This window comes from Platichthys flesus, chromosome 3, assembly GCF_949316205.1.
Source record: "Platichthys flesus chromosome 3, fPlaFle2.1, whole genome shotgun sequence".
Classification (NCBI taxonomy): domain Eukaryota; kingdom Metazoa; phylum Chordata; class Actinopteri; order Pleuronectiformes; family Pleuronectidae; genus Platichthys; species Platichthys flesus.
In genome coordinates, this window is record NC_084947.1 from 4,733,036 (window position 1) to 4,760,268 (window position 27,233).

General features: G+C 41.9%; 6 protein-coding genes across 10 annotated transcripts; all 6 read left to right on the plus strand.

Annotated features, from left to right (window-relative positions):
• Positions 1-611: 611 nt before the first annotated feature.
• LOC133938148 (zinc finger protein 567-like) lies at positions 612-3,628 on the plus strand. Of its 2 annotated transcripts, XM_062381464.1 has the most exons (4): positions 612-979; positions 1,084-1,212; positions 1,338-2,281; positions 3,390-3,628. In XM_062381464.1, the coding sequence occupies exons 1-3, from the start codon at positions 802-804 to the stop codon at positions 2,255-2,257; spliced, it is 1,227 nt and encodes a 408-aa protein (XP_062237448.1). In that variant the 5' UTR covers positions 612-801; the 3' UTR covers positions 2,258-2,281; positions 3,390-3,628. The 2 variants fall into 2 exon arrangements, with proteins under 2 accessions (XP_062237448.1, XP_062237446.1); XM_062381462.1 differs by lacking the exon at positions 3,390-3,628 and having other exon boundaries at positions 1,338-3,289.
• Positions 3,629-4,344: 716 nt separating this feature from the next.
• Positions 4,345-6,553, plus strand: LOC133938090 (oocyte zinc finger protein XlCOF22-like). Its single transcript, XM_062381458.1, has 4 exons — positions 4,345-4,712; positions 4,817-4,945; positions 5,071-5,220; positions 5,346-6,553. Exons 1-4 carry the CDS (start codon positions 4,535-4,537, stop codon positions 6,413-6,415), a joined length of 1,527 nt encoding a protein of 508 aa, XP_062237442.1. The 5' UTR covers positions 4,345-4,534; the 3' UTR covers positions 6,416-6,553.
• Positions 6,554-8,802: 2,249 nt separating this feature from the next.
• LOC133938200 (zinc finger protein 567-like) lies at positions 8,803-11,796 on the plus strand. 2 transcript variants are annotated; one of them, XM_062381468.1, is made up of 4 exons: positions 8,803-9,150; positions 9,255-9,383; positions 9,509-10,452; positions 11,561-11,796. In XM_062381468.1, the coding sequence occupies exons 1-3, from the start codon at positions 8,973-8,975 to the stop codon at positions 10,426-10,428; spliced, it is 1,227 nt and encodes a 408-aa protein (XP_062237452.1). In that variant the 5' UTR covers positions 8,803-8,972; the 3' UTR covers positions 10,429-10,452; positions 11,561-11,796. The 2 variants fall into 2 exon arrangements, with proteins under 2 accessions (XP_062237452.1, XP_062237451.1); XM_062381467.1 differs by lacking the exon at positions 11,561-11,796 and having other exon boundaries at positions 9,509-11,460.
• A 719-nt stretch (positions 11,797-12,515) lies between these two features.
• Positions 12,516-16,244, plus strand: LOC133938048 (gastrula zinc finger protein XlCGF57.1-like). 2 transcript variants are annotated; one of them, XM_062381454.1, is made up of 5 exons: positions 12,516-12,883; positions 12,988-13,116; positions 13,242-13,391; positions 13,517-14,881; positions 15,992-16,244. In XM_062381454.1, the coding sequence occupies exons 1-5, from the start codon at positions 12,706-12,708 to the stop codon at positions 16,078-16,080; spliced, it is 1,911 nt and encodes a 636-aa protein (XP_062237438.1). In that variant the 5' UTR covers positions 12,516-12,705; the 3' UTR covers positions 16,081-16,244. The 2 variants fall into 2 exon arrangements, with proteins under 2 accessions (XP_062237438.1, XP_062237440.1); XM_062381456.1 differs by lacking the exon at positions 13,242-13,391.
• Positions 16,245-16,975: 731 nt separating this feature from the next.
• On the plus strand, positions 16,976-19,944 carry LOC133938122 (zinc finger protein 567-like). 2 transcript variants are annotated; one of them, XM_062381461.1, is made up of 4 exons: positions 16,976-17,323; positions 17,428-17,556; positions 17,682-18,625; positions 19,732-19,944. In XM_062381461.1, the coding sequence occupies exons 1-3, from the start codon at positions 17,146-17,148 to the stop codon at positions 18,599-18,601; spliced, it is 1,227 nt and encodes a 408-aa protein (XP_062237445.1). In that variant the 5' UTR covers positions 16,976-17,145; the 3' UTR covers positions 18,602-18,625; positions 19,732-19,944. The 2 variants fall into 2 exon arrangements, with proteins under 2 accessions (XP_062237445.1, XP_062237444.1); XM_062381460.1 differs by lacking the exon at positions 19,732-19,944 and having other exon boundaries at positions 17,682-18,699.
• Positions 19,945-20,682: 738 nt separating this feature from the next.
• LOC133938106 (zinc finger protein 567-like) lies at positions 20,683-23,177 on the plus strand. Its single transcript, XM_062381459.1, has 3 exons — positions 20,683-21,055; positions 21,160-21,288; positions 21,424-23,177. Exons 1-3 carry the CDS (start codon positions 20,878-20,880, stop codon positions 22,494-22,496), a joined length of 1,380 nt encoding a protein of 459 aa, XP_062237443.1. The 5' UTR covers positions 20,683-20,877; the 3' UTR covers positions 22,497-23,177.
• Positions 23,178-27,233: the final 4,056 nt, after the last annotated feature.

Here is a 27,233-nt window from a genome sequence, read left to right on the forward strand (position 1 = left end):
AACTGGGTGATAGGATGTGGTAAGGGTCAGAAAAGTACTGATTACTCTTTGGTGCAGTAACAGGAATTCTTACCACAGTTTTTATATCTCTAATAGATGCCGGAGTTACAAGGAGAATTTAAGGTTTTAATCCTGAATCTGTTTTGAGCCACACTCCATCCAGAAGGTGGGAGCAAAAAACTCCTGGACATCAACATGAAACTGGGTGAAAAGATGTGGTCAGGTGATCTTGATGAAAAACATGTTACTCATTTAGAGGACTATCATTCATAAGTATGTGTAACTTGGGGCTGCTGGATTGAATGGAAACAAGTACCATACATGGAAACACTTAAGAATACTTTGTTTTAGAATGATATCAACAGAGAAGACAGGAAGTTAAATATCGACTTTAATTAATCAGACAGAGCTGAATATTACAGAAATGCTGCAGAGGAGTTCAGTAAAGTACATGACTGTTTTTATATTTCTAATAGATGCCGGATTTCCAAGGAGAATTTAATGTTTTAGTCCTGAATCTGTGTTGAGACACACTCCATCCAGAAGGTGGCAGTATTTCACCTGGACGCTGTTTTCCAATCGTCATTATAAAAAGAAGAAGAAGTATTGTTGTTAGCCTGCTATGCTAACATCCAACAGAACATGATGCTACTCGGCTAAATGCGTTCGGATCAACTCTTCTACAACACACGTGGTTCTGTTGTGGTTATAACACTTTTCGGCAGAAGTAAAGCAAGTCGCCATCTTCCGTATTCGGTCTTCGCTTCGTTCTCGGAGAAGTTAGTTTTCTAAAGCGTTCGAATGGAAATGTCAACAATCCAGAGTTTAAGACAGTTTATCCACGAGAGGTTACACACTGCTGCTGAAGACATATTTGGATGTTTTGAAGCGACTGTCACAAAGTACGAGGAGGAGATCGGTCGTCATCGCAGACTGATGGATGTAACTTTGAAACCTGTAGTAAAGCTGCAGAGAATAGGTCTGTATCACCTGAGTTAGCGAACTATACACCACACTTATAATCCCTGCTAGTCTAAACACATGGGCTCTTTTATCATGACTTCTGTCCATTGTCTCCTCCAGAGCTCCCACAGCGACATGTCTGTATCAAGGAAGAGTTTCCTGCTGACCTGCTGGAGAGGAACCCCAGTCCAGACCAAGAGGAGCCAGAACCTCCACAGATTAAGGAGCAGCAGGAGGAGCACTGCATCGGTCTGTCTCCTTTTGAAACCGCATTTAAAGTCACTTGATTTTTGCATGTATCTGCACCAAATTGCAAACACTCATAACTATCATTAATCTATAATTTACATACGTCTGTCTCTTTTCTTCTCTAGAGCTCCCAGAGCAACATTGTCTTAACGAGGAGGAGTTTCCATCTGACCAGCAGCTCTGGAACCTTGAGAGGAACCCCAGTCTGGACCAAGAGGAGCCAGAACCTCCACAGATTAAAGAGGAGGAGGAGCACTGCATCGGTCTGGAAGTAGAGCAGCTTGTACTGAAGCAGGAGGATCAAGATAACCTTTTGTTGAATCCTACTTTCAAGGAAAGTGACCACAGTGAACCAGAACCAAGTGACCACCAGCTCCTCTCCCACAGCTCAGCTCAGAGCCAAGATCTCAACGGAGGCCAGCATGGAAACTCAAAATCAGTTAGTAATGCAGAGCAGGCATCAGAAAAGGGACATCATGTCATCACAAGAGCAAAAGGGAGAACAAGTCCCAGTAAGCTTGCATGTAGCACTACCATGTCAAAGATTGTGCTGAATACCTGCAAGAGTAAAAAGGTTCTCCAGTGTGACACTTGTGGAAAAGTCTTTAAGTGGAAGTCATTATTAAATAGACATCTTAAGGTGCACACAGGTGAGGAACCTTTTTCTTGCAAAACTTGTGGGAGAAGTTTTAGTCAGAGAACTAACCTGCAGGCCCACTTGAGAACGCACACTGGTGAGAAACCCTTTTCATGCAAAACTTGTGGGAGAAGTTTTAGCCTGAGGAATACCATGCGGGATCACGAGAGAACGCACACTGGGGAGAAGCCTTTTTCTTGCAAAACTTGTGGGAGAAGTTTTAGTCTGAGTAATCTCCTGAAGAGACACGAGAGAACGCACACGGGGGAGAAGCCTTTTTTATGCAAAACTTGTGGGAGAAGTTTTGCGCTTGGTAATAACCTGAAGGTCCACGAGAGAACACACACGGGGGAGAAGCCTTTTTCTGCAAAACTTGTGAGAAAAGTTTTACACGTGGATGTAGCTTGAAAGTCCACATGAGAAGCCATAAAGGTGAGAAGTCGTATCCATGTACAACTTGTGGTGAAAGATTTGTTATCAAATCACTTCTAACAAAACATTTGATGACCCACACATAGCAAAACTGATATTTTTGTAAAATGTTGTAAAGATCTCTGACTTGTCAGTTTATACAAAGTCCACAGGAGAAAACATCCAGTTGAGAAGCCACACCATGGCAACAGGAGAGGGATAAGATTTGCTCATTCGTTTTCAAAGAAGTTGTTACTAAGTTATTTATTCATTAATTAAAGATTCAACAGTTAGCGAAAATGACACTGGAAATGTTTCCAGGAGACCAAACCTGAGATGAACCTTGATGTAGTTCAATGCTTTATGATGTTCCATCACCACTGATGAGGAGCAGACTTCAATAACTTCACAAAGTATTGAACTACAGCCAGGTTCATCACTTACATCTACACAAGAGAGATTGTGTACATTTGCATTAGCTGCATCTCTGCAACTGAATGTGGAAAATATCCCATTGAGGAGACATCACAATATCTTTGATGCAGTACATGGTCAACAACATTTGCTGACGTACCCACGTTTCTGTTCTTCATGTGACTGTCATTGACATTTACATCTGCAAAGGAAGTGATGTTTTCATCCATGTCTCTTTGTTTATTAATTTATCAGCCATTTATACCAGATGATGCAGGAAGGGGACGGGGGTGAGAGAAATTGATTGGGTTTAAGGGGCAGTTCCAGGATATGTTATTATCACTGAATGTTGAGAGATGTCAATGTGTCAGGAAAGACTTTGGATCATGATGTAAAAATCTAAAATATTTGTGGTACAGAAATTTATAAGAACAAAGTATGTGGGGCAGATTATCAGATGACTTCCCTTTTCTTTTTTTCCCTATTACAGAAGAAGAAAATATGTTGTTAATGTGTAAACTGTCCTAAATGACTCACTGTAAATGGTTATTCTTTTGTACTACGTGTATTCAATACTTCAGTGCATTTGCAGTTTATTAAAGTTTTTTTAATTATTGTGATTGTACTTAACGTCTGTCACACTTTGAATCTGTTTGTCTTTGTGGAGGAAAATTCCCCTGACTATGTGTCTCCCTGCTATGACCTTGATAAACAGGCAGGAACCCTCATTTGGTGATGTTTTCTTCCAACTGGTGCCGTGGACCGACTGACACAGCAGATAACACACAGAGGATGATCTCCTGTCTTTCATGTCTTCTTCTTTTTCATATCCTCTCTCATGAAATGCCGCTTTGTATAAGTTCTGGCTTTTGTGAACTTGCGGCCAGTTGTTCCATTTTGAGCACCCGTGCTTGTTGTATAAACTCTGCAGAGCTTATTATTATAAAGACTCAAAAGCAACTCCAGTCTTAGAATTTCATTATTTCAAATCTCAAGATGAATTTCCATCACATCTGTTAGTTAGTAAAAATATGGTCAAACTCTTGGATGTCACCATGAAACTGGGTGATAGGATGTGGTAAGGGTCAGAAAAGTACTGATTACTCTTTGGTGCAGTAACAGGAATTCTTACCACAGTTTTTATATCTCTAATAGATGCCGGAGTTACAAGGAGAATTTAAGGTTTTAATCCTGAATCTGTTTTGAGCCACACTCCATCCAGAAGGTGGGAGCAAAAAACTCCTGGACATCAACATGAAACTGGGTGAAAAGATGTGGTCAGGTGATCTTGATGAAAAACATGTTACTCATTTAGAGGACTATCATTCATAAGTATGTGTAACTTGGGGCTGCTGGATTGAATGGAAACAAGTACCATACATGGAAACACTTAAGAATACTTTGTTTTAGAATGATATCAACAGAGAAGACAGGAAGTTAAATATCGACTTTAATTAATCAGACAGAGCTGAATATTACAGAAATGCTGCAGAGGAGTTCAGTAAAGTACATGACTGTTTTTATATTTCTAATAGATGCCGGATTTCCAAGGAGAATTTAATGTTTTAGTCCTGAATCTGTGTTGAGACACACTCCATCCAGAAGGTGGCAGTATTTCACCTGGACGCTGTTTTCCAATCGTCATTATAAAAAGAAGAAGAAGTATTGTTGTTAGCCTGCTATGCTAACATCCAACAGAACATGATGCTACTCGGCTAAATGCGTTCGGATCAACTCTTCTACAACACACGTGGTTCTGTTGTGGTTATAACACTTTTCGGCAGAAGTAAAGCAAGTCGCCATCTTCCGTATTCGGTCTTCGCTTCGTTCTCGGAGAAGTTAGTTTTCTAAAGCGTTCGAATGGAAATGTCAACAATCCAGAGTTTAAGACAGTTTATCCACGAGAGGTTACACACTGCTGCTGAAGACATATTTGGATGTTTTGAAGCGACTGTCACAAAGTACGAGGAGGAGATCGGTCGTCATCGCAGACTGATGGATGTAACTTTGAAACCTGTAGTAAAGCTGCAGAGAATAGGTCTGTATCACCTGAGTTAGCGAACTATACACCACACTTATAATCCCTGCTAGTCTAAACACATGGGCTCTTTTATCATGACTTCTGTCCATTGTCTCCTCCAGAGCTCCCACAGCGACATGTCTGTATCAAGGAAGAGTTTCCTGCTGACCTGCTGGAGAGGAACCCCAGTCCAGACCAAGAGGAGCCAGAACCTCCACAGATTAAGGAGCAGCAGGAGGAGCACTGCATCGGTCTGTCTCCTTTTGAAACCGCATTTAAAGTCACTTGATTTTTGCATGTATCTGCACCAAATTGCAAACACTCATAACTATCATTAATCTATAATTTACATACGTCTGTCTCTTTTCTTCTCTAGAGCTCCCAGAGCAACATTGTCTTAACGAGGAGGAGTTTCCATCTGACCAGCAGCTCTGGAACCTTGAGAGGAACCCCAGTCTGGACCAAGAGGAGCCAGAACCTCCACAGATTAAGGAGCAGAAGGAGCAGCAGGAGGAGCACTGCATCGGTCTGTCTCCTTTTGAAACCACATTTAAATTCACTTGATTTTTGCATGTATCTGCACACAATTGCAAACACTCATAACTATCATTAATCTATAATTTACATACGTCTGTCTATTGCCTCCTCTAGAGCTCCCAGAGCAACATTGTCTTAATGAGGAGGAGTTTCCATCTGACCAGCAGCTCTGGAACCTTGAGAGGAACCCCAGTCTGGACCAAGAGGAGCCAGAACCTCCACAGATTAAAGAGGAGGAGGAGCACTGCATCGGTCTGGAAGTAGAGCAGCTTGTACTGAAGCAGGAGGATCAAGATCACCTTTTGTTGAATCCTACTTTCAAGGAAAGTGACCACAGTGAACCTGAACCAAGTGACCACCAGCTCCTCTCCCACAGCTCAGCTCAGAGCCAAGATCTCAACGGAGGCCAGCATGGAAACTCAAAATCAGTTAGTAATGCAGAGCAGGCATCAGAAAAGGGACATCATGTCATCACAAGAGCAAAAGGGAGCACAAGTCCCAGTAACCTTTCATGTAGCTCTACCATGTCAAAGATTGTGCCGAATATCCGCAAGAGTAAAAAGGTTTTCGAGTGCGACACTTGTGGAAAAGTCTTTAAGTGGAAGTCATTATTAAATAGACATCTTAAGGTTCACATGGGCGAGAAACCTTTTTCTTGCAAAACCTGTGGGAAAAGATTTGCGCGTTGCAATAACCTGCAGAGACACGAGAGAACGCACACAGGTGAGAAATCATATCTTTGCAAAACCTGTGGAAAAAGATTTGGTTACAAGTTAGCACTAAAAACACATATGAGACTCCACAGAGGTCAGAACCTGCATTCTTGCGAAAGGTGTGAAAAAAGTTTCACAACTAGCACAAATTTGAAGATCCACGAGAGAACACACACACGCGAGAAACTTTTTTCTTGCAAAACTTGTGGGAGAAGTTTTACTCGGGGTTATCACCTGAAGAGACACGAGAGAACGCACACGGGCGAGAAACCTTTTTCTTGCAAAACTTGTGGGAGAAGTTTTACTCGGAGTAATCACCTGAAGAGACATGAGAGAACGCACACGGGCGAGAAACCTTTTTCTTGCAAAACTTGTGGGAGATTTTTTAGTCTGAGAACTACCCTACAGGTCCACGAGAGAACACACGGGGGAGAAACCTTTTTCTTGCAAAACTTGTGGGAGAAGTTTTAGCAAAAGAAATAACCTGCAGGTCCACGAGAGAACGCACACGGGCGAGAAACCTTTTTTTTGCAAAACTTGTGGGAGAAGTTTTAGACTGAGAACTACCCTACAGGTCCACGAGAGAACTCACACGGGCGAGAAGCCTTTTTCTTGCAAAACTTGTGGGAAAAGTTTTAGTGCGAGAAAAACCCTGCAGTATCACGAGAGAACACACACGGGGGAGAAGCCTTTTTCTTGCAAAACTTGTGGGAAAAGTTTTACACGTGGATCTAACTTGAAAGTCCACATGAGAAGCCATAAAGGTGAGAAGTCGTATCCATGTACAACTTGTGGTGAAAGATTTGTTATCAAATCACTTCTAACAAAACATTTGATGACCCACACATAGCAAAACTGATATTTTTGTTAAATGATGTAAAGATCTCTGACTTGCCAGTTTATACAAAGTCCACAGGAGAATACATCCAGTTGAGAAGCCACACCATGGCAACAGGAGAGGGATAAGATTTGCTCATTAGTTTTCAAAGAAGTTGTTACTTAATTATTGTTTCATTAAATAAAAATACAACAGTTAACGAAAACGACACTGGAAATGTTTCCAGGAGACCAAACAAGAGATGAACCTTGATGTAGTTCAATGCTTTATGAAGTTCCATCACCACTGACGAGGAGCAGACTTCAATAACTTCACAAAGCATTGAACTACAGCCAGGTTCATCACTTACATCTACACAAGAGAGATTGTGTACATTTACATTAGCTGCATCTCTGCAACTGAATGTGGGAAATATCCCATCGAGGAGACATCACAATATCTTTGATGCAGTACATGGTCAACAACATTTGCTGAAGTACTCACGTTTCTGTTCTTCATGTGACTGTCATTGACATTTACATCTGCAAAGGAAGTGATGTTTTCATCCATGTCCCTTTGTTTATTAATTTATCAGCCATTTATACCAGATGATGCAGGAAGGGGACGGGGGTGAGAGAAATTGATTGGGTTTAAGGGGCAGTTCCAGGATATGTTATTATCAGTGAATGTTGAGAGATGTCAATGTGTCAGGAAAGACTGTGGATCAAGATGTAAAAATCTGACATATTTGTGGTACAGAAATTTATAAGAACAAAGTATGTGGGGCAGATTATCAGATGACTTCCCTTTTCTTTTTTTCCCTATTACAAAAGAAGAAAATATGTTGTTAATATGTAAACTGTCCTAAATGACTCACTGTAAATGGTTATTCTTTTGTACTACGTGTATTCAATACTTCAGTGCATTTGCAGTTTATTAAAGTTTTTTTAATTATTGTGATTGTACTTTACGTCTGTCACACGTTGAATCTGTGTTTGTCTTTGTGGAGGAAAATTCCCCTGACTATGTGTCTCCCTGCTATGACCTTGATAAACAGGCAGGAACCCTCATTTGGTGATGTTTTCTTCCAACTGGTGCCGTGGACCGACGGACCGACGGACACATTCGATAACACACAGAGGATGATCTCCTGTCTTTCATGTCTTCTTCTTTTTCGTATCCTCTCTCATGAAATGCCGCTTTGTATAAGTTCTGGCTTTTGTGAACTTGCGGCCAATTGTTCCATTTTGAGCACCCGTGCTTGTTGTATAAACTCTGCAGAGCTTATTATTATAAAGACTCAAAAGCAATTCCAGTCTTAGAATTTCATTATTTCAAATCTCAAGATGAATTTCCATCACATCTGTTAGTTAGTAAAAATATGGTCAAACTCTTGGATGTCACCATGAAACTGGGTGATAGGATGTGGTAAGGGTCAGAAAAGTACTGATTACACTTTGGTGCAGTAACAGGAATTCTTACCACAGTTTTTATATCTCTAATTAATGCCGGAGTTACAAGGAGAATTTAAGGTTTTAATCCTGAATCTGTTTTGAGCCACACTCCATCCAGAAGGTGGGAGCAAAAAACTCCTGGACATCAACATGAAACTGGGTGAAAAGATGTGGTCAGGTGATCTTGATGAAAAACATGTTACTCATTTAGAGGACTATCATTCATAAGTATGTGTAACTTGGGGCTGCTGGATTGAATGGAAACAAGTACGATACATGGAAACAATGAAGAATACTTTGTTTTAGAATGATATCAACAAAGGAGACAGGAAGTTAAATATCCACTTTAAATTAATCAGACAGAGCTGAATATTACAGAAATGCTGCAGAGGAGTTCAGTAAAGTACATGACTGTTTTTATATTTCTAATAGATGTCGGATTTACAAGGAGAATTTAATGTTTTAGTCCTGAATCTGTGTTGAGACGCACTCCATCCAGAAGGTGGCAGTATTTCACCCGGACGCTGTTTTCCAATCGTCATTATAAAAAGAAGAAGAAGTATTGTTGTTAGCCTGCTATGCTAACATCCAACTGAACATGATGCTACTCGGTTAAATGTTTTCGGATCAACTCTTCTACTACACACGTGGTTTTGTTTCGTTCATAGCACTTGTCGGCAGAAGTAATGCAAGTCGCCATCTTCCGTATTCGGTCTTCGCTTCGTTCTCTGAGAAGTTAGTTTTCTAAAGCGTTCGAATGGAAATGTCAACAATCCAGAGTTTAAGACAGTTTATCCACGAGAGGTTACACACTGCTGCTGAAGACATATTTGGATGTTTTGAATCGACTGTCACAAAGTACGAGGAGGAGATCGGTCGTCATCGCAGACTGCTGGATGTAACTTTGAAACCTGTAGTAAAGCTGCAGAGAATAGGTCTGTATCACCTGAGTTAGCGAACTATACACCACACTTATAATCCCTGCTAGTCTAAACACATGGGCTCTTTTATCATGACTTCTGTCCATTGTCTTCTCCAGAGCTCCCACAGCGACATTTCTGTATCAAGGAAGAGTTTCCTGCTGACCTGCTGGAGAGGAACCCCAGTCCAGACCAAGAGGAGCCAGAACCTCCACAGATTAAGGAGCAGCAGGAGGAGCACTGCATCGGTCTGTCTCCTTTTGAAACCACATTTAAAGTCACTTGATTTTTGCATGTATCTGCACCAAATTGCAAACACTCATAACTATCATTAATCTATAATTTACATACGTCTGTCTCTTTTCTTCTCTAGAGCTCCCAGAGCAACATTGTCTTAACGAGGAGGAGTTTCCATCTGACCAGCAGCTCTGGAACCTTGAGAGGAACCCCAGTCTGGACCAAGAGGAGCCAGAACCTCCACAGATTAAAGAGGAGGAGGAGCACTGCATCGGTCTGGAAGTAGAGCAGCTTGTACTGAAGCAGGAGGATCAAGATAACCTTTTGTTGAATCCTACTTTCAAGGAAAGTGACCACAGTGAACCAGAACCAAGTGACCACCAGCTCCTCTCCCACAGCTCAGCTCAGAGCCAAGATCTCAACGGAGGCCAGCATGGAAACTCAAAATCAGTTAGTAATGCAGAGCAGGCATCAGAAAAGGGACATCATGTCATCACAAGAGCAAAAGGGAGAACAAGTCCCAGTAAGCTTGCATGTAGCACTACCATGTCAAAGATTGTGCTGAATACCTGCAAGAGTAAAAAGGTTCTCCAGTGTGACACTTGTGGAAAAGTCTTTAAGTGGAAGTCATTATTAAATAGACATCTTAAGGTGCACACAGGTGAGGAACCTTTTTCTTGCAAAACTTGTGGGAGAAGTTTTAGTCAGAGAACTAACCTGCAGGCCCACTTGAGAACGCACACTGGTGAGAAACCCTTTTCATGCAAAACTTGTGGGAGAAGTTTTAGCCTGAGGAATACCATGCGGGATCACGAGAGAACGCACACTGGGGAGAAGCCTTTTTCTTGCAAAACTTGTGGGAGAAGTTTTAGTCTGAGTAATCTCCTGAAGAGACACGAGAGAACGCACACGGGGGAGAAGCCTTTTTTATGCAAAACTTGTGGGAGAAGTTTTGCGCTTGGTAATAACCTGAAGGTCCACGAGAGAACACACACGGGGGAGAAGCCTTTTTCTGCAAAACTTGTGAGAAAAGTTTTACACGTGGATGTAGCTTGAAAGTCCACATGAGAAGCCATAAAGGTGAGAAGTCGTATCCATGTACAACTTGTGGTGAAAGATTTGTTATCAAATCACTTCTAACAAAACATTTGATGACCCACACATAGCAAAACTGATATTTTTGTAAAATGTTGTAAAGATCTCTGACTTGTCAGTTTATACAAAGTCCACAGGAGAAAACATCCAGTTGAGAAGCCACACCATGGCAACAGGAGAGGGATAAGATTTGCTCATTCGTTTTCAAAGAAGTTGTTACTAAGTTATTTATTCATTAATTAAAGATTCAACAGTTAGCGAAAATGACACTGGAAATGTTTCCAGGAGACCAAACCTGAGATGAACCTTGATGTAGTTCAATGCTTTATGATGTTCCATCACCACTGATGAGGAGCAGACTTCAATAACTTCACAAAGTATTGAACTACAGCCAGGTTCATCACTTACATCTACACAAGAGAGATTGTGTACATTTGCATTAGCTGCATCTCTGCAACTGAATGTGGAAAATATCCCATTGAGGAGACATCACAATATCTTTGATGCAGTACATGGTCAACAACATTTGCTGACGTACCCACGTTTCTGTTCTTCATGTGACTGTCATTGACATTTACATCTGCAAAGGAAGTGATGTTTTCATCCATGTCTCTTTGTTTATTAATTTATCAGCCATTTATACCAGATGATGCAGGAAGGGGACGGGGGTGAGAGAAATTGATTGGGTTTAAGGGGCAGTTCCAGGATATGTTATTATCACTGAATGTTGAGAGATGTCAATGTGTCAGGAAAGACTTTGGATCATGATGTAAAAATCTAAAATATTTGTGGTACAGAAATTTATAAGAACAAAGTATGTGGGGCAGATTATCAGATGACTTCCCTTTTCTTTTTTTCCCTATTACAGAAGAAGAAAATATGTTGTTAATGTGTAAACTGTCCTAAATGACTCACTGTAAATGGTTATTCTTTTGTACTACGTGTATTCAATACTTCAGTGCATTTGCAGTTTATTAAAGTTTTTTTAATTATTGTGATTGTACTTAACGTCTGTCACACTTTGAATCTGTTTGTCTTTGTGGAGGAAAATTCCCCTGACTATGTGTCTCCCTGCTATGACCTTGATAAACAGGCAGGAACCCTCATTTGGTGATGTTTTCTTCCAACTGGTGCCGTGGACCGACTGACACAGCAGATAACACACAGAGGATGATCTCCTGTCTTTCATGTCTTCTTCTTTTTCATATCCTCTCTCATGAAATGCCGCTTTGTATAAGTTCTGGCTTTTGTGAACTTGCGGCCAGTTGTTCCATTTTGAGCACCCGTGCTTGTTGTATAAACTCTGCAGAGCTTATTATTATAAAGACTCAAAAGCAACTCCAGTCTTAGAATTTCATTATTTCAAATCTCAAGATGAATTTCCATCACATCTGTTAGTTAGTAAAAATATGGTCAAACTCTTGGATGTCACCATGAAACTGGGTGATAGGATGTGGTAAGGGTCAGAAAAGTACTGATTACTCTTTGGTGCAGTAACAGGAATTCTTACCACAGTTTTTATATCTCTAATAGATGCCGGAGTTACAAGGAGAATTTAAGGTTTTAATCCTGAATCTGTTTTGAGCCACACTCCATCCAGAAGGTGGGAGCAAAAAACTCCTGGACATCAACATGAAACTGGGTGAAAAGATGTGGTCAGGTGATCTTGATGAAAAACATGTTACTCATTTAGAGGACTATCATTCATAAGTATGTGTAACTTGGGGCTGCTGGATTGAATGGAAACAAGTACCATACATGGAAACACTTAAGAATACTTTGTTTTAGAATGATATCAACAGAGAAGACAGGAAGTTAAATATCGACTTTAATTAATCAGACAGAGCTGAATATTACAGAAATGCTGCAGAGGAGTTCAGTAAAGTACATGACTGTTTTTATATTTCTAATAGATGCCGGATTTCCAAGGAGAATTTAATGTTTTAGTCCTGAATCTGTGTTGAGACACACTCCATCCAGAAGGTGGCAGTATTTCACCTGGACGCTGTTTTCCAATCGTCATTATAAAAAGAAGAAGAAGTATTGTTGTTAGCCTGCTATGCTAACATCCAACAGAACATGATGCTACTCGGCTAAATGCGTTCGGATCAACTCTTCTACAACACACGTGGTTCTGTTGTGGTTATAACACTTTTCGGCAGAAGTAAAGCAAGTCGCCATCTTCCGTATTCGGTCTTCGCTTCGTTCTCGGAGAAGTTAGTTTTCTAAAGCGTTCGAATGGAAATGTCAACAATCCAGAGTTTAAGACAGTTTATCCACGAGAGGTTACACACTGCTGCTGAAGACATATTTGGATGTTTTGAAGCGACTGTCACAAAGTACGAGGAGGAGATCGGTCGTCATCGCAGACTGATGGATGTAACTTTGAAACCTGTAGTAAAGCTGCAGAGAATAGGTCTGTATCACCTGAGTTAGCGAACTATACACCACACTTATAATCCCTGCTAGTCTAAACACATGGGCTCTTTTATCATGACTTCTGTCCATTGTCTCCTCCAGAGCTCCCACAGCGACATGTCTGTATCAAGGAAGAGTTTCCTGCTGACCTGCTGGAGAGGAACCCCAGTCCAGACCAAGAGGAGCCAGAACCTCCACAGATTAAGGAGCAGCAGGAGGAGCACTGCATCGGTCTGTCTCCTTTTGAAACCGCATTTAAAGTCACTTGATTTTTGCATGTATCTGCACCAAATTGCAAACACTCATAACTATCATTAATCTATAATTTACATACGTCTGTCTCTTTTCTTCTCTAGAGCTCCCAGAGCAACATTGTCTTAACGAGGAGGAGTTTCCATCTGACCAGCAGCTCTGGAACCTTGAGAGGAACCCCAGTCTGGACCAAGAGGAGCCAGAACCTCCACAGATTAAGGAGCAGAAGGAGCAGCAGGAGGAGCACTGCATCGGTCTGTCTCCTTTTGAAACCACATTTAAATTCACTTGATTTTTGCATGTATCTGCACACAATTGCAAACACTCATAACTATCATTAATCTATAATTTACATACGTCTGTCTATTGCCTCCTCTAGAGCTCCCAGAGCAACATTGTCTTAATGAGGAGGAGTTTCCATCTGACCAGCAGCTCTGGAACCTTGAGAGGAACCCCAGTCTGGACCAAGAGGAGCCAGAACCTCCACAGATTAAAGAGGAGGAGGAGCACTGCATCGGTCTGGAAGTAGAGCAGCTTGTACTGAAGCAGGAGGATCAAGATCACCTTTTGTTGAATCCTACTTTCAAGGAAAGTGACCACAGTGAACCTGAACCAAGTGACCACCAGCTCCTCTCCCACAGCTCAGCTCAGAGCCAAGATCTCAACGGAGGCCAGCATGGAAACTCAAAATCAGTTAGTAATGCAGAGCAGGCATCAGAAAAGGGACATCATGTCATCACAAGAGCAAAAGGGAGCACAAGTCCCAGTAACCTTTCATGTAGCTCTACCATGTCAAAGATTGTGCCGAATATCCGCAAGAGTAAAAAGGTTTTCGAGTGCGACACTTGTGGAAAAGTCTTTAAGTGGAAGTCATTATTAAATAGACATCTTAAGGTTCACATGGGCGAGAAACCTTTTTCTTGCAAAACCTGTGGGAAAAGATTTGCGCGTTGCAATAACCTGCAGAGACACGAGAGAACGCACACAGGTGAGAAATCATATCTTTGCAAAACCTGTGGAAAAAGATTTGGTTACAAGTTAGCACTAAAAACACATATGAGACTCCACAGAGGTCAGAACCTGCATTCTTGCGAAAGGTGTGAAAAAAGTTTCACAACTAGCACAAATTTGAAGATCCACGAGAGAACACACACACGCGAGAAACTTTTTTCTTGCAAAACTTGTGGGAGAAGTTTTACTCGGGGTTATCACCTGAAGAGACACGAGAGAACGCACACGGGCGAGAAACCTTTTTCTTGCAAAACTTGTGGGAGAAGTTTTACTCGGAGTAATCACCTGAAGAGACATGAGAGAACGCACACGGGCGAGAAACCTTTTTCTTGCAAAACTTGTGGGAGATTTTTTAGTCTGAGAACTACCCTACAGGTCCACGAGAGAACACACACGGGGGAGAAACCTTTTTCTTGCAAAACTTGTGGGAGAAGTTTTAGCAAAAGAAATAACCTGCAGGTCCACGAGAGAACGCACACGGGCGAGAAACCTTTTTTTTGCAAAACTTGTGGGAGAAGTTTTAGACTGAGAACTACCCTACAGGTCCACGAGAGAACTCACACGGGCGAGAAGCCTTTTTCTTGCAAAACTTGTGGGAAAAGTTTTAGTGCGAGAAAAACCCTGCAGTATCACGAGAGAACACACACGGGGGAGAAGCCTTTTTCTTGCAAAACTTGTGGGAAAAGTTTTACACGTGGATCTAACTTGAAAGTCCACATGAGAAGCCATAAAGGTGAGAAGTCGTATCCATGTACAACTTGTGGTGAAAGATTTGTTATCAAATCACTTCTAACAAAACATTTGATGACCCACACATAGCAAAACTGATATTTTTGTTAAATGATGTAAAGATCTCTGACTTGCCAGTTTATACAAAGTCCACAGGAGAATACATCCAGTTGAGAAGCCACACCATGGCAACAGGAGAGGGATAAGATTTGCTCATTAGTTTTCAAAGAAGTTGTTACTTAATTATTGTTTCATTAAATAAAAATACAACAGTTAACGAAAACGACACTGGAAATGTTTCCAGGAGACCAAACAAGAGATGAACCTTGATGTAGTTCAATGCTTTATGAAGTTCCATCACCACTGACGAGGAGCAGACTTCAATAACTTCACAAAGCATTGAACTACAGCCAGGTTCATCACTTACATCTACACAAGAGAGATTGTGTACATTTACATTAGCTGCATCTCTGCAACTGAATGTGGGAAATATCCCATCGAGGAGACATCACAATATCTTTGATGCAGTACATGGTCAACAACATTTGCTGAAGTACTCACGTTTCTGTTCTTCATGTGACTGTCATTGACATTTACATCTGCAAAGGAAGTGATGTTTTCATCCATGTCCCTTTGTTTATTAATTTATCAGCCATTTATACCAGATGATGCAGGAAGGGGACGGGGGTGAGAGAAATTGATTGGGTTTAAGGGGCAGTTCCAGGATATGTTATTATCAGTGAATGTTGAGAGATGTCAATGTGTCAGGAAAGACTGTGGATCAAGATGTAAAAATCTGACATATTTGTGGTACAGAAATTTATAAGAACAAAGTATGTGGGGCAGATTATCAGATGACTTCCCTTTTCTTTTTTTCCCTATTACAAAAGAAGAAAATATGTTGTTAATATGTAAACTGTCCTAAATGACTCACTGTAAATGGTTATTCTTTTGTACTACGTGTATTCAATACTTCAGTGCATTTGCAGTTTATTAAAGTTTTTTTAATTATTGTGATTGTACTTTACGTCTGTCACACGTTGAATCTGTGTTTGTCTTTGTGGAGGAAAATTCCCCTGACTATGTGTCTCCCTGCTATGACCTTGATAAACAGGCAGGAACCCTCATTTGGTGATGTTTTCTTCCAACTGGTGCCGTGGACCGACGGACCGACGGACACATTCGATAACACACAGAGGATGATCTCCTGTCTTTCATGTCTTCTTCTTTTTCGTATCCTCTCTCATGAAATGCCGCTTTGTATAAGTTCTGGCTTTTGTGAACTTGCGGCCAATTGTTCCATTTTGAGCACCCGTGCTTGTTGTATAAACTCTGCAGAGCTTATTATTATAAAGACTCAAAAGCAATTCCAGTCTTAGAATTTCATTATTTCAAATCTCAAGATGAATTTCCATCACATCTGTTAGTTAGTAAAAATATGGTCAAACTCTTGGATGTCACCATGAAACTGGGTGATAGGATGTGGTAAGGGTCAGAAAAGTACTGATTACACTTTGGTGCAGTAACAGGAATTCTTACCACAGTTTTTATATCTCTAATTAATGCCGGAGTTACAAGGAGAATTTAAGGTTTTAATCCTGAATCTGTTTTGAGCCACACTCCATCCAGAAGGTGGGAGCAAAAAACTCCTGGACATCAACATGAAACTGGGTGAAAAGATGTGGTCAGGTGATCTTGATGAAAAACATGTTACTCATTTAGAGGACTATCATTCATAAGTATGTGTAACTTGGGGCTGCTGGATTGAATGGAAACAAGTACGATACATGGAAACAATGAAGAATACTTTGTTTTAGAATGATATCAACAAAGGAGACAGGAAGTTAAATATCCACTTTAAATTAATCAGACAGAGCTGAATATTACAGAAATGCTGCAGAGGAGTTCAGTAAAGTACATGACTGTTTTTATATTTCTAATAGATGTCGGATTTACAAGGAGAATTTAATGTTTTAGTCCTGAATCTGTGTTGAGACGCACTCCATCCAGAAGGTGGCAGTATTTCACCCGGACGCTGTTTTCCAATCGTCATTATAAAAAGAAGAAGAAGTATTGTTGTTAGCCTGCTATGCTAACATCCAACTGAACATGATGCTACTCGGTTAAATGTTTTCGGATCAACTCTTCTACTACACACGTGGTTTTGTTTCGTTCATAGCACTTGTCGGCAGAAGTAATGCAAGTCGCCATCTTCCGTATTCGGTCTTCGCTTCGTTCTCTGAGAAGTTAGTTTTCTAAAGCGTTCGAATGGAAATGTCAACAATCCAGAGTTTAAGACAGTTTATCCACGAGAGGTTACACACTGCTGCTGAAGACATATTTGGATGTTTTGAATCGACTGTCACAAAGTACGAGGAGGAGATCGGTCGTCATCGCAGACTGCTGGATGTAACTTTGAAACCTGTAGTAAAGCTGCAGAGAATAGGTCTGTATCACCTGAGTTAGTGAACTATACACCACACTTATAATCCCTGCTAGTCTAAACACATGGGCTCTTTTATCATGACTTCTGTCCATTGTCTCCTCCAGAGCTCCCACAGCGACATGTCTGTATCAAGGAAGAGTTTCCTGCTGACCTGCTGGAGAGGAACCCCAGTCCAGACCAAGAGGAGCCAGAACCTCCACAGATTAAGGAGCAGCAGGAGGAGCACTGCATCGGTCTGTCTCCTTTTGAAACCACATTTAAAGTCACTTGATTTTTGCATGTATCTGCACCAAATTGCAAACACTCATAACTATCATTAATCTATAATTTACATACGTCTGTCTCTTTTCTTCTCTAGAGCTCCCAGAGCAACATTGTCTTAACGAGGAGGAGTTTCCATCTGACCAGCAGCTCTGGAACCTTGAGAGGAACCCCAGTCTGGACCAAGAGGAGCCAGAACCTCCACAGATTAAAGAGGAGGAGGAGCACTGCATCGGTCTGGAAGTAGAGCAGCTTGTACTGAAGCAGGAGGATCAAGATAACCTTTTGTTGAATCCTACTTTCAAGGAAAGTGACCACAGTGAACCAGAACCAAGTGACCACCAGCTCCTCTCCCACAGCTCAGCTCAGAGCCAAGATCTCAACGGAGGCCAGCATGGAAACTCAAAATCAGTTAGTAATGCAGAGCAGGCATCAGAAAAGGGACATCATGTCATCACAAGAGCAAAAGGGAGAACAAGTCCCAGTAAGCTTGCATGTAGCACTACCATGTCAAAGATTGTGCTGAATACCTGCAAGAGTAAAAAGGTTCTCCAGTGTGACACTTGTGGAAAAGTCTTTAAGTGGAAGTCATTATTAAATAGACATCTTAAGGTGCACACAGGTGAGGAACCTTTTTCTTGCAAAACCTGTAGGAGAAGTTTTAAAATGAGAAATAACCTGCAGAGACACGAGAGAACGCACACTGGTGAGAAACCTTTTTCTTGCAAAACTTGTGGGAGAAGTTTTAGTCTGAGAACAACCCTGCAGGATCACGAGAGAACGCACACGGGGGAGAAGCCTTTTTCTTGCAAAACTTGTAGGAAAAGTTTTATTCGGAGTAATCACCTGAAGAGACACGAGAGAACGCACACGGGGGAGAAGCCTTTTTTATGCAAAACTTGTGGGAGAAGTTTTGCGCTTGGTAATAACCTGAAGGTCCACGAGAGAACACACACGGGGGAGAAGCCTTTTTCTGCAAAACTTGTGAGAAAAGTTTTACACGTGGATGTAGCTTGAAAGTCCACATGAGAAGCCATAAAGGTGAGAAGTCGTATCCATGTACAACTTGTGGTGAAAGATTTGTTATCAAATCACTTCTAACAAAACATTTGATGACCCACACATTGCAAAACTGATATTTTTGTAAAATGTTGTAAAGATCTCTGACTTGTCAGTTTATACAAAGTCCACAGGAGAAAACATCCAGTTGAGAAGCCACACCATGGCAACACGAGAGGGATAAGATTTGCTCATTCGTTTTCAAAGAAGTTGTTACTTAGTTATTTATTCATTAATTAAAGATTCAACAGTTAGCGAAAATGACACTGGAAATGTTTCCAGGAGACCAAACCTGAGATGAACCTTGATGTAGTTCAATGCTTTATGAAGTTCCATCACCACTGATGAGGAGCAGACTTCAATAACTTCACCAGGCATTGAACTACAGCCAGGTTCATCACATCTACACAAGAGAGATTGTGTACATTTACATTAGCTGCATCTCTGCAACTGAATGTGGAAAATATCCCATTGAGGAGACATCACAATATCTTTGATGCAGTACATGGTCAACAACATTTGCTGAAGTACCCACGTTTCTGTTCTTCATGTGACTGTCATTGACATTTACATCTGCAAAGGAAGTGATGTTTTCATCCATGTCTCTTTGTTTATTAATTTATCAGCCATTTATACCAGATGATGCAGGAAGGGGACGGGGGTGAGAGAAATTGATTGGGTTTAAGGGGCAGTTCCAGGATATGTTATTATCACTGAATGTTGAGAGATGTCAATGTGTCAGGAAAGACTTTGGATCATGATGTAAAAATCTAAAATATTTGTGGTACAGAAATTTATAAGAACAAAGTATGTGGGGCAGATTATCAGATGACTTCCCTTTTCTTTTTTTCCCTATTACAGAAGAAGAAAATATGTTGTTAATGTGTAAACTGTCCTAAATGACTCACTGTAAATGGTTATTCTTTTGTACTACGTGTATTCAATACTTCAGTGCATTTGCAGTTTATTAAAGTTTTTTTAATTATTGTGATTGTACTTAACGTCTGTCACACTTTGAATCTGTGTTTGTCTTTGTGGAGGAAAATTCCCCTGACTATGTGTCTCCCTGCTATGACCTTGATAAACAGGCAGGAACCCTCATTTGGTGATGTTTTCTTCCAACTGGTGCCGTGGACCGACTGACACAGCAGATAACACACAGAGGATGATCTCCTGTCTTTCATGTCTTCTTCTTTTTCATATCCTCTCTCATGAAATGCCGCTTTGTATAAGTTCTGGCTTTTGTGAACTTGCGGCCAGTTGTTCCATTTTCAGCACCCGTGCTTGTTGTATAAACTCTGCAGAGCTTATTATTATAAAGACTCAAAAGCAACTCCAGTCTTAGAATTTCATTATTTCAAATCTCAAGATGAATTTCCATCACATCTGTTAGTTAGTAAAAATATGGTCAAACTCTTGGATGTCACCATGAAACTGGGTGATAGGATGTGGTAAGGGTCAGAAAAGTACTGATTACTCTTTGGTGCAGTAACAGGAATTCTTACCACAGTTTTTATATCTCTAATAGATGCCGGAGTTACAAGGAGAATTTAAGGTTTTAATCCTGAATCTGTTTTGAGCCACACTCCATCCAGAAGGTGGGAGCAAAAAACTCCTGGACATCAACATGAAACTGGGTGAAAAGATGTGGTCAGGTGATCTTGATGAAAAACATGTTACTCATTTAGAGGACTATCATTCATAAGTATGTGTAACTTGGGGCTGCTGGATTGAATGGAAACAAGTACCATACATGGAAACACTTAAGAATACTTTGTTTTAGAATGATATCAACAGAGAAGACAGGAAGTTAAATATCCACTTTAAATTAATCAGACAGAGCTGAATATTACAGAAATGCTGCAGAGGAGTTCAGTAAAGTACATGACTGTTTTTATATTTCTAATAGATGTCGGATTTACAAGGAGAATTTAATGTTTTAGTCCTGAATCTGTGTTGAGACGCACTCCATCCAGAAGGTGGCAGTATTTCACCCGGACGCTGTTTTCCAATCGTCATTATAAAAAGAAGAAGAAGTATTGTTGTTAGCCTGCTATGCTAACATCCAACTGAACATGATGCTACTCGGTTAAATGCTTTCGGATCAACTCTTCTACTACACACGTGGTTTTGTTTCGTTCATAGCACTTGTCGGCAGAAGTAAAGCAAGTCGCCATCTTCCGTATTCGGTCTTCGCTTCGTTCTCGGAGAAGTTAGTTGTCTAAAGCGTTCGAATGGAAATGTCAACAATCCAGAGTTTACGACAGTTTATCCACGAGAGGTTACACACTGCTGCTGAAGACATATTTGGATGTTTTGAAGCGACTGTCACAAAGTACGAGGAGGAGATCGGTCGTCATCGCAGACTGCTGGATGTAACTTTGAAACCTGTAGTAAAGCTGCAGAGAATAGGTCTGTATCACCTGAGTTAGTGAACTATACACCACACTTATAATCCCTGCTAGACTAAACACATGGGCTCTTTTATCATGACTTCTGTCCATTGTCTCCTCCAGAGCTCCCACAGCGACATGTCTGTATCAAGGAAGAGTTTCCTGCTGACCTGCTGGAGAGGAACCCCAGTCCAGACCAAGAGGAGCCAGAACCTCCACAGATTAAGGAGCAGCAGGAAGAGCACTGCATCGGTCTGTCTCCTTTTGAAACCACATTTAAAGTCACTCGAATTCACTGGATTTTTGCTTGGATCTTCACCAGACTGCAAAAACTCATAATTATCATTAATCTATAATTTACCTACTTTTGTCTTTTCTCTTCTCTAGAGCTCCTAGAGAAACATTTTCTTAATGAGGAAAAGTTTCCTGCTGACCAGCAGCTCTGGAACCTTGAGAGGAACCCCAGTCTGGACCAAGAGGAGCCAGAACCTCCACAGATTATAGAGGAGGAAGAGCACTGCATCGGTCTGGAAGTAGAGCAGCTTGTCCTGAAGCAGGAGGATCAAGATAACCTTTTGTTGAATCCTACTTTCAAGGAAAGTGACCACAGTGAACCAGAACCAAGTGACCACCAGCTCCTCTCCCACAGCTCAGCTCAGAGCCAAGATCTCAATGGAGGCCAGCATGGAAGCTCAAAATCAGTTAGCAATGCAAAGCAGGAATCAGAAAAGGGACATCATGTCATCAAAAGAGCAAAAGTGAGCCCAAGTCCCAGTACCCTTGCATGTAGCACTACCATGTCAAAGATTGTGCCGAATATCTGCAAGAGTAAAAAGGTTTTCCAGTGTGACACTTGTGGAAAAGTCTTTAAGTGGAAGTCAATGTTAAACAGACATATGAAGGTGCACACAGGTGAGAAACCATATCTTTGCAAAAGCTGTGGAAAAATATTTGGTTACAAGTCATCACTAGAAACACATGTGAGAGTCCACACAGGGGAGAAACTGTATTCTTGCGAAAGGTGTGAAAAAAGTTTCACAACTAGCACAAATTTGAAGATCCACGAGAGAACACACACGGGCGAGAAGCCTTTTTCTTGCAAAACTTGTGGGAGAAGTTTTAGCCTGAGAAATAACCTGCAGGATCACGAGAGAACGCACACAGGTGAGAAACCTTTTACTTGTAAAACTTGTGGGAAAAGTTTTACGCGTTTAAATTACATGCAGGTCCACGAGAGATCACACACGGGCGGAAAACCTTTTTCCTGCAAAACTTGTGGGAGAGGTTTTATCCAGAGATATACCCTGCAGAGACACGAGAGAACACACAGGGGCGAGAAACCTTTTTCCTGCAAAACTTGTGGGAAAAGTTTTACAACTAGAAATGTCCTAAAGAGACACGAGGGAACGCACACTGGCGAGCTTCAAATCTCAAATGGTTTAATTAAGTCTTGCTGGTGAGACCAGAAGGGGGCAGTATAATACACAGGTGTGTGCTGGACATGGAAAACCTTCCTTGTTGATAAAGCTCCTCGTCAGAGCTATTTCAGGTTTTTCCTTGTCTGCTTTCTGCAGCAGAACAACAAAGAATTTCAAGTCATAAATGGAAATAGAGAAAGTATTGTTTCAAAACTTCTCAAAGAAGAAATAAGGGAATAATGTCACAGTGAAAATAAGATTAAAAACAGAATGAAACATACGTTAAATAGAAATACAATTTCTTCATCCGATTAAAAAGTTGTTACACTGAGTCACTTTATTTCTCTGATTTGTGGAAATATGTTTGTATAGAAGTGAAACTGTTGAGGCAGCATTGTGTGTTTCTTTTTATTGTCATGATCAGTGTGAAATAAAGTGATTTTCAAAGCACAGGACGAAAATATTTAAAAATAAGTTTCCTTTCGCAAGATTGAAGTTTTTTTCTGGTTAAAGTATGGAGCTAAAAGTAGCAATTTGTGTTTTGTAAAAGGTTTAAACCATGGGAATTGTGTCTCACTTTTAAATTAAAATGTATTACTTGTCTGGTCAGTTTTTCTGTCATAGTTCTGACATATTTGATATGAAGAATCACCGTTAAATATATCACATTCATTTCAGTTTTTACTGTAATATTAATACATTTTACTAATATCTGACGGGTATATGAACATGTTATTCCCATAGTAACAGGGAGACATAGTGACAGGAACGTCTGTCACTTCACCTACTGGAGTAACTGGTGCGTGTGGTTCTTTGCAAATTCCAGTTCATTCAACAACTTTCTTTCTGACGACTCTCCTCTGCAGTGGTCGTGTGTGTGTGTGTGCGTTGGAAAGAAGAGAGAAATGAGATGTCAAATGGAGGAAGAGGGAAATGAGAGTGAGAAGTTCTCTGATGAAGTGATGAAGACTGGAAACAAAGTGGAGCATCCTTCTTATTCTGACAAGAAGAAGAAATAAGTCAAATGGAGGATATAGGAACACAGGCCCACACGGACATGAGGACAAGAAGATCCGACCTCAGTGAGACGGACGAGTTGTTGAATCAAAAATTTAGCCCCTAAATCTTCCTCCAGCGAATCAGAGTAAAGGAATGAATCCAAACAGAGAGGAGGCAGGAAACAGAATTATGAGACTCATTAGAAACACGCTCTCAACAGTTGGTTCTGGCTGCATGCAGCATTTATTTGTTCATGTCTCATAAGTGGAAACAGTCTGTGTCTGGCCTCCACCAGGACCAACGAGGCCGACAGCCTCACCTCGGAGCCGCTGGCTCTCAGCGTTAAGCTGCTGGTCACAGAGGAACTTTTATTTATTTGTAATCTTCTGCTAAAGACTTTACTACAATTTTACAATTTTATTTAATTTCTGTTTAGATAATTCGGCCTGGACTTCGTTTCATTCAAACTGTGGCTCTGGAGAGTGGTTTCACAAAAATCAAACTTCAGAACGACACCGGCAAAACGGTTAAAAATGTTGAATACACTGGTGAGTGCAAAGTTTATCAGCTGATAACACATGTTCCTGTTACAGCAGCCCACCCCCCCCTCGATTGTGTTTCTTCACTCTTCTGATAACACTCTGATTGCTTCTTTTCTCTGTTGTTATGTGTTGTATAACACATTGTGTTGTGGGTGATGTGTCTCCTCCTCAAACAAGAAGATCATCCACAACGCCATCTCTCACTGCTGGTACTGCTGGTTCCAATTCCAACTGCTGGTTCCAAAGTCAGCGAGCCCCAGAGGAACCTGATCCTAGAGGCACGAACTCACTGATGCGTATTTCATGAAATGTAGGGGGAAACTTAACTATTTGATCGATGAGTCTATCAAAAAAATTATTTATTTACCATTTTCCTACTCCACGTTTACCAGGAGCTGGAGAAGTGCGAGTCCAACCACCTGATGATCCTGTTTTCTGACGCCGGCTGTCAGTTCGGAGCACTGTACAAGTACCAACCAGACACAGAGGAGCTCCAGAAGGTGACCGGCACCGGACCCAAAAGCATCAGTAAGAATATGATCGACAAGCTGTACAAGTACAGCTCCAACAGGAAGCAGTTCACCGTCCTTTCTGCCAAGACTGTGTCAGTGAGCATGGACGCCCTGACCATCCACAACCACCTGTGGCAGGTCAAGAGAAGCGTGTAGCAGGAGGTTGTGATGGAAGCAGCAGACACAGTAAAGGGCGGTGCTGCACCCTGATGTTGTTGGAAAGAAGAAGAAGAAGCCCGATGTCCCTTTGGCAATATCATCGACCTGCAGATCCCCTTGTCTCTGCCCCCCGAGCCAAATCAGGAGAACCAAACTCTATCAAGACTGCCAACAATATAATTAAAATGATATAAATAAATATATACACATTTATTAAGTTAAAAGAGTTGTATGCCTGCTCAAAACAACCAAAAAGTGAAAACATATTGTTTTGCTAAATAATCTTGTTCCCATACCCCCCCCAACCCCCCATAATGTGCTAAATTCATTATTTGCAAAGCGTAAACTCGAATTACCTTTAAATAATTAAATCCAACTCATGTACACAAGTGCGTTTGTACCTGCAACCTACAAACACTTAAAATAACTGTGTATGCTGTTAACTACTCAAAATTACCAATTAATACTATTTATTTAGTAAAACAATTGTAGCACCTTTAGGAATATTGATACAAGTAATTATAGTAATAATACTTATTTTGTAAAAACTTCTTTGAAAAACTGTTACAAGATGCTTTAGAAGTTCATGATGACAAATTTAAGGCAAACAATTGGAATCAGTTAAAAAGCAAACAAAAAGAACGATCAAAAGCAATTTGAAGATCACACAGCAACAGCAAAACCACAGATCTCATCTCTCATCTCATTTTCATCCGCTTATCCGGGGTCGGGTCGCGGGGGGAGCAGCTCAAGCAGGGGGCCCCAGACTTCCCTTTCCCGGGCTACATTGACCAACTCTGACGGGGGGATCCCGAGGCGTTCCCAGGCCAGTGTTGAGATATAATCTCTCCACCTAGTCCTGGGTCTTCCCCGAGGTCTCCTCCCCACTGGACGTGCCTGAAACACCTCCCAAGGAAGGCGCCCAGTGGGCATCCTTACCAGATGCCCGAACCACCTCAGCTGACTCCTTTCTAAGTAAAGGAGCAGCGGCTTTAATCCGAGTTCCTCACGGATGGCTGAGCTTCTCACCCTATCCCTAAGGGAGACGTCAGCCACCCTTCTGAGAAAACTCATCTCGGCCGCTTGTACCCGTGATCTCGTCCTTTCGGTCATCACCCAGCCCTCATGACCATAGGTGAGGATAGGAACGAAGATCGACTGGTAGATCGAGAGCTTTGCCTTGCGGCTCAGCTCTCTTTTCGTTACAACGGTGCGGTAAAGCGAACGCAATACCGCCCCCGCTGCTCCGATTCTCCGGCCAATCTCACGCTCCATAGTACCCTCACTCGCGAACAAGACCCCAAGGTACTTGAACTCCTTCACTTGGGCTAAGGACTCATTTCCTACCCGGAGTAAGCAATCCATCGGTTTCCTGCTAAGAGTCATGGCCTCAGATTTAGCGGTGCTGATCCTCATCCCAGCCGCTTCACACTCGGCCGCCAGCCGATCCAGTGAGTGCTGAAGGTCACAAGCCGATGATCCAATGAGGACCACGTCATCTGCAAAAAGCAGTGACGAGATCCTCAGACCACTGCAACCCCTCCCCACCACGACTACGCCTCGATATCCTGTCCATGTATATCACAAACAGGATTGGTGACAAGGCGCAGCCCTGGCGGAGACCAGCATCCACTGAGAACGAAACTGACTGGCTGCCGAGGACGCGAACACAGCTCTCGCTTTGGGAGTACAGGGATTGGATGGCCCTGAGGATAGACCCCCTTACCCCATACTCCCGCAGCACCTCTCACAGTTTCTCCCGGGGGACCCGGTCATACGCCTTCTCCAGATCCACAAAACACATGTAGACCGGATGGGCATACTCCCAGACCCCCTCCAGAATCCTTGCGAGAGTGAAGAGCTGGTCCGTAGTTCCACGTCCGGGGCGAAAACCGCATTGTTCCTCTTCAATCTGAGGTTCGACGATCGGCCGAACCCTCCCTTCCAGCACCTTGGAGTAGACTTTACCAGGGAGGCTGAGAAGTGTGATGCCCCGGTAATTGGCACACACTCTCTGGTCCCCCTTTTTGAACAGGGGAACCACCCCGGTTTGCCACTCCTTTGGCACTGTACCCGACTCCCACGCGATGTTGAATAGGCGTGTCAACCATGACAGCCCCTCAACACCCAGAGCCTTTAGCATTTCTGGCCGGATCTCATCAATCCCTGGGGCCTTGCCACTGCGGAGATGTTTGACCACCTCAGTGACCTCCACCAGGGAAATTGACGATGAAACACCATCAACCTCGAGCTCTGCCTCCAACATAGAGGGCGTGTTATTCGGATTCAGGAGTTCCTCAAAGTGTTCCTTCCAACGTCCGCCAACCTCCTCAGTTGAGGTCAACAGAGTCCCATCCTTACTGTACACAGCTTGGATGGTTCCCCGTTTCCCCCTCCTGAGGTGCCGGATAGTCTTCCAGAAACACTTTGGTGCCGACCGAAAGTCCTTCTCCATGGCCTCTCCAAACTTCTCCCACACCCGCTGCTTAGCCTCCGACACGGCAGCAGCTGCAGCCCTTCGGGCCTGTCGGTACCCTGCAACCGAGTCAGGAGTCCTCCAGGATATC